Below are 10,681 nucleotides of genomic sequence, written 5' to 3'. Positions count from 1 at the left end.
TTTCTACCAGTCTTGTTTCCACCGTTGTTTAATAACTGTGGGGCAGTTAGAAAGGATTTGAAGACTCCATTTTAAGATCACCCGGCTCATCCTTGATTTTAACTTGATTTTTTTTATGGCTTAACATTAAAAAAAAAAAAAACCTGAGTAAATGCAAAAGTTGAGCAAACGTTTGTTTAGAGTGGACAAACTGAGGATTCTGCCGTGTTTCATGCTAAACCTCATCATGGAGAGCTGATCTGTGTCAGGATGTCAAGGTCTTGAGCGTCACAGGAAGCTTCACAGGCCCACTTAGATGCAGGAAGCCAGTCTGTGAGGTCACCCCCCCTATAAACAGCTGCAACAACACAGAAGTCTTCATGGGAGCAGGAAAGGGAACAGTCGCTCTGATTGACCGGTGCCTGAGAGGGGATCTGAGCTGAGACAGACGTCCTTCTGTGTGCGAGGAGGCAGGAACCCGTCTTTCAGCAACTAATCTGGAGCTCTTCGCTCGATCGGAGGAGGATCTCGCCCTCAGCCGCTGCAGAACCGAACTCAGGTGGACCGGATTTCAAACGGATACTGAAAGAGGTGAGTAGAAAGTCCCGAGTTATTGTTTAAGATGCAGTTGTTTCATGAGTGAATGTGCATTGAAATCAGATGAAATAGAAACTTTTATTTTTTTTCCACTCAAATGCAAATCAAACAGTTTAAAGTGATTATCTTGTTTTATGAATTTGCATACATGGGAAAAATAGTCTCTTACCTCCCTGTATTGAATTTCTTACTCTTTTCTAAAGACGGTTGCGCCTTGCTAACCTGAATTCAACAGGAAATTCAGGCTTTCTCTTGTGGTTTGACATCGAGGGTACCTTTCACACATGCAGAATTAGAAACTGAAGATGATCTACAAATGTAACTTTGAGTGTTCTTTTAAAAATACAAATTAAATCCAATTAGGCTCCCTGATATCACGTTGAATCTCAGCAATGCTACAAAAACCTGTCTCGTTTGTTTCGTTCTGTCGCATCAAAACGTGCATAAATAGATCAACTAATTCGGGCTCATTCACAGACGATGGGGATCTGCCCCATCAGATGTCGGTCCAACATGTCAATCCTGGAAAACACATCCGAATCTTCGGCACCAGGTACAAACCTGTACATCAGCTCAAAACTGATCAACATAAATGTCCTGAAAATGCAACAAACGACTGGATTTGTCTCTGCAGCACAAGAGGACGCCATCGTTGTCTCCCTGTGTAACTACCCCGCCTTTGGGCAAATAGACCCGACCATGTGCATCGGGGAACGGCTCACCGTCATGTCCGAGTGGGTGACGCCACGTTCAGTGTTTCATAACCATCATGACGACCTCCATGAGCTCATGACTGCTTTTTTCCCCCTCAACAGTGACGGCGACTTTTTGATTGTTAGGTCTGCGACTACAGGCCTGGAGAGCTACATTCCCACCTCCTACACCGCCAAGGTGACTCACATGTAAGTCCCAGGGCAAAACAGAGGCGTTCAATGAGGGGGGGGGGTTCCCTGTCTGGTGGAAGGAGGCTCTGTCTTCTGAGGCGACCTTTACATGAGTGGGGACTGGGTTCTCTCCGGTGACCTTAAACCTGCCTCTGCACTCTGGCATCCTCCAGTGCCCCCGGATTGTTCTAATGAAGTCTCAAAATGATGGCTTTTCTTTTTTTTTTGGTTGCCATGACACCGCGAGTGAACGTTTCCCGTTGTGTGTCTGCACAGGTGGCTGTTCACAGGCATCAGCAGGTACAAAGCCATAGAGCTGCTCATGCTGCCAAACAACCACAACGGAGCCTTTCTGATCCGAGAATCACAGACCAATGCAGGTTTGTCAGTTCAGGCAGGAAATGGAGGTGAATAAATGGTAAAGGTGTTAGAAAAACAACCTGTCTGTTGTCTTGGGGCAGATGGTTACTCGTTATCTATCCTGAGGAGGTCCGGCTCTTCGTACCACGATTCTGTAAAGCACTACCGTATTTCCTGCCTCCCGAACGGCTGGTTCTACATATCTCCCAGGCTCACCTTCCCTTCCCTGCATCACCTGGTGGAACACTACTCAGGTCTGTACCGCGCGGACCGCGTTCTGCTGCCCGAACGTTCATCGGGAGTCCTGGAAGATCGACGGTTAAAGGTCGTCTCTTTTCAGAGTGTGCGGATGGTTTGTGCTGTCGGCTGACAGCTCCCTGCTTCATCAAGAGCTCCGAGGGAGAGACCAAACTTGTGAGGAGGCCCACGTTCAACTGGAAGGACATCAGCAGGTGTGTGTGTGGGGGGGCTTTATTCTCACCGGGCCCAAAGAGAGATTCCTGAACGAATCTTCATCCGTGCTTGATAGAGGCTTCGTTTTGATGCAGGTGCTGTTTTTCGTTCATGTCTGAGAAAGTTCTGCCTCTTCCAGGTCGATGGTCTTCAAGAAGAAACTAACAGAATCAGACAACCCTTTGGTGAGCGAGGGCCTGCGGGAGGCCATCTCCTCCTACCTCCAAATGACGGAGGGCAGCAGTGACAGCTGGGAAACTTGAACAAGAGGATGCAGTAACATTCAAAGAGGAAGATGCAACCTTGTCTCATGAACAGTTTTGGGCCTGCCGGGTGAAGAGGCCTTCTGCACGGACAAACTCAGTATTTGTTGGCCGGCCCGGAGGAGCCGCAGGGGATAAACACTACAGAATTCAGAGGTGTCGAGAACACTGGCGTCCAAAGAGACATGTGGTGTAGATGTGAGCTGGAAAAAAAAAAAAAAACATCATTCAATAAGAAACTGTCCCTCAGAATGAGCCCAGAAGATGAATGTTTGCTTAACTTAACATAAATGCAATGCTTGCAGGGTTTGAACACAGCGTGCAATATGTGAATATATTCCATCTATGTATGCAGTATGGGTACAACTAATAAACAATATTTAGATCCAATAAAAGCAGCAAAGGTGGTGTTTTAATGCAGAGATACTTCGTGCATCATGCGGACGTGGTCCCTGCCAGCAGATGCCGCTTAATTGCCTCCAATATTTCCTGAAAAGCTTCCACTTCCTGTTTGAACGGCTCACTTCAGGAAGAAGAAATAATGGCGACGCTTCTGGGGTCTTACTCCCCTCAGACAGGAGGAAAACCAAGGAACTGCTGCAGCAACATCGTCACAAGGTTCACCGGCAGCAAGATCACTGGCCAGGGCTTCAGTCGAGGCACACAGGTGAGAGGACGGAGCCGCGGGTCCGTTGTTCGGGTGTCCCAATGTTGGTCGGGAGAAGCCGGGGACTCGCGCTTGGAGCCCTGCCGGAAATTGAAGACCTTGTCCGGCGGGGTTGGTTGGGGATGCTGCCGTTATTCTCAGCCTTGGTTTTTACGGCCGACTGTGACACTGCGGAGAAGTATTACACAAGGGAAGCTGCGGTGCTGTTGAGCTGTGGATAATGGCCGGAGTTGCTTAGCGAATTTAAGTGGAAAGAGTATAAAGTAAGCTCCGCTTCAGCTGGGTCTTTTGTTGTTAGCTTAGTGTTAGCTTAGCATTTAAGGCCAGTGGTGTTTGTAACGTTCCCGATTTTAACTGGTTGTATGGCGGATTGTTTTCGTGCGCGTTGCGGGTGTGTAATGTTTCTGGTGAGCTCGTCGCTTGATGGAATTGAAATTAAACCACAATAGTGTCTCGATAATCTGGCTGTCGTCTGACAACTTCTGTCGCCAGTTAGCTCGCCAGCTAACGTGTGAAGCTCAGGCGATTACGTAATGACGCAATCGCCACAATAATACACCGAGATGAAAGGTTTCTCAAACGATCAGAGGGGAGAACATGCTTAAAAACCCCACAATCCTATGTTTTATCCTCTCTGCATACTGAAGACGGCTCGTATGTGTTTAGGTGCAAAGTTTTAATTATGTGGCGCTAGTGGAGGAATGTCACACCTGTTCAGTCATCGTAATGTCATAACACATTCTGCTCCTATATGCTTTAAGTCATTTTAACCTTTATGTGTTTGCATTATGCTAACATGCAGGCACATCATTAATGGCCGATGATCCCGAAATGATAAGTACACCTCTGGGGGTACTGTGATCAATATCTAAAATGTGGAAAATTCTATTAACACGGATTAAATAGTGGGCAGGAGAAAACATGGAGGTGAGTGTGTGTGTGTGTTATAAGCATCCCCATCCCCCCCCCCCCCCCCACACACACACACACACACACTCCCCATATACATAGATTCAGTGATGTGGTGAGAAGGGTGTATTTGTTGTGTACAGGATGTACAAGAAGTCCCTAAAAGCCAAATTAGCAGCTTGGTGATGAACATTTTGGCAGCTGCGAAACACTTTTTGCGCGCGTGATGACGTCAAACTGTATTGCTGGGCTAAAACCACACAGCTGAGATGAGAGACAAACTTCTGTCGAAATGGAGACAGCACTGATTACAAGTCACGGTGAATTTCCACCCTCGCTCTACTGCCATGAATCTACACCTTCAACAGCGTATGACTAAAACAAAAATTATGTTGAAACACTAAACTAAGAGCACAGTTTCACACTGGGCTAAAAGCCAAAGAATAAAGGTGTAATAGATGTAACCTTGCATTAGTTCTACCTGTATATGAGCTCTACTACTGGCACTGGTTAAGTTATTTGTAAGATGGACGACCTCCATTAGCCTGTGTGGCAGAGGTCGTTTACATGTTAAAATGTAATTATCCACCTAGTGTAGGTCACAGATGTCTTCCAGCAGGAGTTTTGGTGGATTCTTTTAACTTTGGGACAGTCACCCATGAATTGTCAGGGTGCAAATGACAGTATTTAATGTCTTTTGCGTGTTGTAGCTCCCTGGAGGGTTGCTGCAGGAGCGAGATAAGAGGGCTAAGTGGAAAGGCATCCCTACTCTACTACAGAAGCTGTACGAGAGCAGCCATCTCAACAGTGACCTCTCCCATGCTCATGGCTTTCTCAAGGTAACCACACAGGACCAGACCGTTCACCAGCAGGCATGTGGTGTTACCAGTTCTCTCATGCTCTTGGCTTCCTGTTTTAATTTGGAACATTGGTAAAGTAATTTAACGGCGTGTTTTTTTTTTTTTTGTTTCAGTTGTTGTCGTCCCAGCTATCCATGGAGGCAATGTCCTTTGTCACAGAGGACAGGAAGACCGTTCAGGAATCCACCTTCCCCAACACGCACACCTTTGACCTCTTTGGTGGAGTTGATGTAAGCCAACATTTTTGATGCCTGTTTTTGCTATTCAACTACTGGCCTCAGTAGGACGTCACCTGTGACTCTTTTTTTCCAAAGCTGCTTGTGGAGATCTTGATGAGACCTACGTTAACTATGCAGAAGAAAAAGCCCAAAAGCAAGTGCTCAATATTCCGTTAATATTCCGTATGTTGCGTGTTGCTGACTAACGTCTGTCTTTTTTTGTTCATGCAGTGAACGATGATTTGGTCAAAGACTGCCTTAGTGTTCTGTACAACTGTTGTATATGTGTAAGTATTCGGATCCTTTCAGTGACACGCTCCTCCTCGCTTCAGCACAATAGCTGTATATTTTTGATTTTCAAAATATAGACGGAGGGAGTGACGAAGAGCCTGGCAGCCCGGGACGACTTTGTTCTTTTCCTGTTCACCCTGATGACGAATAAGAAGACCTTCCTGCAGACTGCCACCCTCATCGAGGATATTCTCGGAGTCAAAAAGGTCAGCGCTGCCCCCATCAAATCAAATTATGATCCCAAAGTTCAGGTTTGGATCACCCACATTTACGTTTCCTGGTCCGCTTCCATTTTGGTAACAGTGAAGTTCTGTTTTTCAGGACATGATCCAGTTGGAGGGTATCCCCAATCTGTCCGGTCTGGTCCAGAGCTTCGACCAGCAGCAGCTGGCCAACTTCTGCCGCATCCTTTCTGTCACCATCTCAGAACCGGATGTTGGGAACGATGACAAGCACACGCTGCTGGCGAAGAACGCTCAACAGAAGCGCAACGCTAGCCCCTCGAGGGCAGAGGTCAATCAAGGTGTGGACGTGGCTCAAACTGAGGGGGTTTTCCGAGGCGTCGCTGAGAATAAACTTTGGGAAAACTTAGCTTCTTACTTTTCCAACAGTGACTCTGCTGAACATCCCCGGCTTCATTGAGCGGCTGTGTAAACTGGCCACCAGGAAAGTGTCGGAGGCCACGGGGGCTAACTTCCTGCAGGAGCTGGAGGACTGGTACACCTGGCTGGACAACGCTCTGGTGCTGGATACCCTCATGCAAATGGCCACAGAGGAAGCTGAGCAAAGCAGTACAGGTGAGGCACTCGTACTTTCAGTTTGTCCTCTTTTGATCAAGCCTTCGGACCTTTAGCAGTGTTTTTACCTTCAGAGTCGTCGGATGAGAGTTCAGTGGCCACCAGTCCCCTTCGGCACCGGCTGCCCCAGTCCATGAAGATTGTCCATGAGATCATGTATAAATTGGAGGTTCTTTATGTGTTGTGTGTCCTTCTGATGGGCCGCCAGAGGAACCAGGTACTCAGAAACTGTCCGTCCTCTTTCAGTCTGTAAAGGGTGGAAACCGTGTGTTTTACTCACCGTGTCGTCTCTCTGCAGGTCCACAAGATGCTGGCTGAGTTCCGTCTCATCCCAGGACTCAACAACCTGTTTGACAAGCTGATCTGGAGGAAATTCACTGCTTCTAATCACGTGGTGCACGGCCAGAACGAGAACTGCGACTGCAGCCCCGTACGAACCTCCGACTCCTCATTCTGATGCTTCTAAAAACACCTTCGGCTCATGATTCTCTTCTCAATCTACAGGAAATCTCTTTCAAAATCCAGTTCCTGCGGTTACTGCAGAGTTTTAGTGATCACCACGAGTAAGTGCCTCCAAATTTACTTTATAGATTTGCTACATTTACTATATATACTGACGGTATAGTTGTTTTTAACATATCTGCACAGAAGACTTGGGTTTGATTTTGCTGAATTTAATGTAGCTCTGCCTCAGCTTGACCGGTTTTGCCGTCTCCTTGGTTTTTAGAAATAAGTACCTGCTGCTGAACAGCCAGGAGCTAAACGAACTGAGTGCCATATCCATGAAGGCCAACATCCCTGAGGTGGAAGCTCTGGTCAACACGGACAGAAGCCTGGTGTGTGATGGGAAGAAGGGTCTGCTCACGCGTATCCTGACTGTCATGAAGAGGGAGCCCCCGGACTCATCTTTCAGGTTGGTGTTGCTTAGAGAACCAGCTCAGCTCTGTAAATGTTTTGGGATCGGTCTGTTTATAGCTGCTTATTTTCCTAATGGTTGTAGGTTCTGGCAGGCCCGAGCAGTTGAGAGCTTCCTGAGAGGAGCCACATCTTATGCAGATCAGATGTTCCTCCTGAAGAGGGGGCTGTTGGAGGTAAAAGCACACACAGCCCTCAGCTGGAGGTGTGAGAGGTTGAGGACGCTCAGTTTCTTCCTTCCCTCCACAGCACATCCTGTTCTGCATCATCGACAGCGGCTGCACGTCACGAGATGTCCTCCAGAGCTACTTTGATCTCCTTGGAGAGCTTATGAAGTTCAACATCGATGCCTTCAAACGATTCAACAAATATGTCAACACTCCAGAGAAGGTACAGTTACCTGCTTCAGTATCCGAGTATCTGCTACCTCCTGAGTACAACCGTTCCCTGGTGGCCTCCATGTTGTACCAGTTGTAAATTCATTTGTTTCCGAATCTTAAACGAATGAATAACACGTGTGAAATCCTCACCTGTAGTTTCAGACCTTTCTGACACAGATCAACAGCTCTCTGGTGGACTCTAATATGTTGGTACGCTGCATCGTCCTCTCGTTGGACCGCTTTGAGAGCCAAACCGAGGACGTCAAAGGTAATGCGCACGTGACCGTTTGCTTATGTCCATAATTGAGCGTTTACAGGTGGAACCACATCTCTCTGGATGAGGCACAATGCTGTGAACAGGCTTCTGTCCCACATCAGTCTTCTTTTCTAAGCAACGTTACTCTTTTCCAGTGGTGGAGGTACTTTCTGAGTGCTGCCTGCTCTCCTACATGGCCAGAGTTGAGAACAGGCTTTCCTTCCTTTTCCGACTGATCAACATCATCAACGTCCAGACGCTGACGCAGGTCTTTGATTTTCTCTTTGACATCATTGTGCTTTTATTGGAGTTGTGTTCTGGTGTTTTATCCTCGGCCCCGATTACCGTGCAGGAGAACGTCAGCTGTCTGAACACCAGCTTGGTGATCTTGATGCTGGCCAGACGAAAGGCTAAACTGCCCTTCTACCTCAATGCTCTCCGGGAGAAGGAGTATGCTGAGAAGTACCCAGGCTGTCTGCTGAACAACTTCCACAACCTGCTTCGTTTCTGGCAGCGACACTACCTCAACAAGGACAAGGACAGCACCTGTCTGGAGAATGTGAGCAGCTGGCACTATTTCCTTTGAAGATTAGAAATACCTCCATTCCAAGGTGGATGCCAACGGTTTCATCGTGCCCGTAGCCAGTTAACAGAAGGATGTGGTTTTATATAGGAGATGTATCTGGGCTGAATGAATCTCTCAAACCCTCTTTGGTTTCCTCCTCAGAGCTCGTGTATTCCCTTCAGCTACTGGAAGGAGACGGTGTCGGTGCTGCTTGGCTCGGACAGGACTTCTCTTTGTGCCATAGTGAGCTACATTGACGAGCCGTTCATGGATCTGGACAGAGACCTGCTGGACGACTGACCTTTACTTCAGACCGGGGAGGGACGGGGGCGGAGTACGGACACCAAACGCTGGTGACGAGTCCTCTGGGCGGAGCCATCCAGATGACTTGACGTTGTGCTCTGGATGTAAAAAAAATAATAAAAAAATTTAAAAAATGGAGCCATGAGATGGAGCTCGTGGTGACAGATGTGAGGACGTAATTCACGCCGCTGTCCTCTTCATCAAAGAAAGAGGGTGAAACTAGTCTGCCCCTCACACACAGCGTTAAAGAGACTATTAATGAACTCCTGAAATGACACCTGAGTTGGTTGCTTGCTTTAGGTGAAACCGAAATAGAGCCTTTTATATAACATACAAATTCTATAATAATGTGTATAATTCCATATATTATATGTAGGACAAAAGTTTGTTTTCACATGAACTTGTTTGGCCACAGGTCACACCGTCGCCCGGGTCAGTGGTCGATCTGGTGACTGCCTCGCCCGCTGCCTGACCTGCGGGGGTCCAGGTCACGTTGGAGCTTTTGGCAGGGGTCTTCTCAGTGAACCCTTTTAATTTAACCCGTCTATAGGTGGGTGTTGATCAGTACGTTCTGGCTCCACACAGCAGATTTCAGTTGTCAGCTTCCTGACAGGTCCCCTCACCTGAACATCCAGATCCTCTATAACGGGTTCCTTTTGTTTATTTGTTGAAAAGAATGGCTTTTAACTCTGGGTAAAGTCTAGAATAAAATATTGCACAGATTCCTCTGTTTTTACTGTTCATTTTAACGCTGTTTGAGTTTGAAAAAGCCGTTTTGTGACGGGAGTGTGTGTCCATGTTGCAGCCGAAGCCTTTGGGAGGAGAATAAAACTATGCAGACGCTAATGTAAAGCCGCCACTTCCATCGTTCCAACCTGCGTTGGACTGACCCTTCTGAGAATGACAATCTATGTGCGCTGGCTCTTTTTGCATGGCACCATTCGATCTCCAGCTTGGACAAGGATGAAGCGGCGTGTGCGGTTGTGTTTACGATGTGTTTATTTTGTGTCCACGCTCAGAATGTGCAGCTGCTCAGAGGTGGAGGAAAAAACGGAGGCTGCGGTGAACAGATTCGTTCTCAAATTAACCCGACCTGACTTCAGATGAGTTTGAGTGGATTAGCTACCTCTTTTCATCCAGACCTGGTTCTGATTAAACCACCCTGTGGTTGGATCACACATGTTCTAGTGAATGTATAAGAATGCAGGTATATTCACCCGTCCACAAAGAATCTGTAAAATCCTTAAATGCTCTTTTTCTTCCTCATGTCTTAACTCGGTGTGCACTCGTGTTTAATTAGACGTGCCGGCCGGAGGTGATAGTAGTTGGTTCTTGTCGATTGAGTAGATGTGGGTGAACCGAGGCGGTTGTTGGTGTGAAAACATGAATGTTCAGTGCTAATCTGGAGCTGTTAGATTACCAGTCCCCGACTCTTGGTGCTTTGTGACCTGATGTTTGATGCTCAGCACTTTGGCTGTTTGTGGTTCGCAGTTGGCCTTAGACTTCATTCATTGGTTTGTTGAAAATGGTGACGTGTTATTGGCCAAAATAGATTTTAAAATAATGCTGCGCAGCGTTGGATACGACGCTATTTTGTTCCCGGTGGCTCTTGTTTGATCAGATCTGTGACGGGTTCTGAGGCCGGTTGTAAACTCGTGTTTAAATCTTTGGTGCTCTTTAAAAAGTCACGTTTGTGTCTCATCCCAGCAGGAGCATCGACGGCGACCATGAACATTCATGCTGTTAAATCCAGAACCTTCGCTCCAATTGGACGACGCCAAATGTCACTCGTGCTCACTTGGTTAATCACAATATGCCCGTCAATAGTTTCACATTCTACCATAAACACCTGTCACGCTCTTGTTTCTCCCACTGTTGATCTGTGACTTCTTTCCCTTATTTAACAATTGTTTGTAAAAATTAATAATGTAATAAATTCTTCCTCAGACATTTTTTTTTCCCCCTGGGATTTTTGTGACATTGG

General features: G+C 47.0%; 2 protein-coding genes across 3 annotated transcripts; both read left to right on the top strand.

The window, feature by feature from the left end:
• The first annotated feature begins 292 nt into the window (after positions 1 to 292).
• sla2a (Src like adaptor 2a) lies at positions 293 to 2,931 on the top strand. Its single transcript, XM_057029055.1, has 8 exons — positions 293 to 570; positions 1,054 to 1,129; positions 1,211 to 1,310; positions 1,392 to 1,478; positions 1,737 to 1,840; positions 1,922 to 2,074; positions 2,161 to 2,272; positions 2,413 to 2,931. The coding sequence occupies exons 2-8, from the start codon at positions 1,057 to 1,059 to the stop codon at positions 2,534 to 2,536; spliced, it is 753 nt and encodes a 250-aa protein (XP_056885035.1). The 5' UTR covers positions 293 to 570; positions 1,054 to 1,056; the 3' UTR covers positions 2,537 to 2,931.
• A 74-nt stretch (positions 2,932 to 3,005) lies between these two features.
• Positions 3,006 to 10,645, top strand: trpc4apa (transient receptor potential cation channel, subfamily C, member 4 associated protein a). 2 transcript variants are annotated; one of them, XR_008949960.1, is made up of 19 exons: positions 3,006 to 3,203; positions 4,823 to 4,951; positions 5,086 to 5,202; positions 5,287 to 5,344; positions 5,422 to 5,477; positions 5,559 to 5,687; positions 5,803 to 6,004; positions 6,093 to 6,278; positions 6,353 to 6,495; positions 6,577 to 6,708; positions 6,783 to 6,841; positions 7,006 to 7,191; positions 7,279 to 7,369; positions 7,443 to 7,583; positions 7,730 to 7,841; positions 7,985 to 8,097; positions 8,182 to 8,388; positions 8,557 to 9,247; positions 10,405 to 10,645. XR_008949960.1 is itself a non-coding variant. In XM_057029041.1 (18 exons), the coding sequence occupies exons 1-18, from the start codon at positions 3,078 to 3,080 to the stop codon at positions 8,692 to 8,694; spliced, it is 2,325 nt and encodes a 774-aa protein (XP_056885021.1). In that variant the 5' UTR covers positions 3,006 to 3,077; the 3' UTR covers positions 8,695 to 10,645. The 2 variants fall into 2 exon arrangements, 1 of the variants encoding a protein (XP_056885021.1); XM_057029041.1 differs by having other exon boundaries at positions 8,557 to 10,645.
• Positions 10,646 to 10,681: the final 36 nt, after the last annotated feature.

The sequence above is a fragment of the Takifugu flavidus genome, chromosome 4, assembly GCF_003711565.1.
Source record: "Takifugu flavidus isolate HTHZ2018 chromosome 4, ASM371156v2, whole genome shotgun sequence".
Lineage (NCBI taxonomy): Eukaryota > Metazoa > Chordata > Actinopteri > Tetraodontiformes > Tetraodontidae > Takifugu > Takifugu flavidus.
The sequence above is the reverse complement of the archived record's forward strand: the minus strand, read 5'-3'. Positions and strand labels throughout refer to the sequence as shown.

What these genes read in the sequence shown, in the direction of transcription:
- trpc4apa (XM_057029041.1), top strand. Translation starts at nt 3,078, where the DNA reads ATGGCGACGCTTCTGGGGTCTTACTCCCCTCAGACAGGAGGAAAACCA. An exon ending in GCAGAAGAAAAAGCCCAAAA is followed by an intron (nt 5,345 to 5,421) that starts GCAAGTGCTCAA and finishes TTGTTCATGCAG; the next exon opens with TGAACGATGATTTGGTCAAA. An exon ending in ATGTCAACACTCCAGAGAAG is followed by an intron (nt 7,584 to 7,729) that starts GTACAGTTACCT and finishes CCTCACCTGTAG; the next exon opens with TTTCAGACCTTTCTGACACA.
- sla2a (XM_057029055.1), top strand. Translation starts at nt 1,057, where the DNA reads ATGGGGATCTGCCCCATCAGATGTCGGTCCAACATGTCAATCCTGGAA. An exon ending in CCTGGTGGAACACTACTCAG is followed by an intron (nt 2,075 to 2,160) that starts GTCTGTACCGCG and finishes GTCTCTTTTCAG; the next exon opens with AGTGTGCGGATGGTTTGTGC. An exon ending in AACTGGAAGGACATCAGCAG is followed by an intron (nt 2,273 to 2,412) that starts GTGTGTGTGTGG and finishes TGCCTCTTCCAG; the next exon opens with GTCGATGGTCTTCAAGAAGA.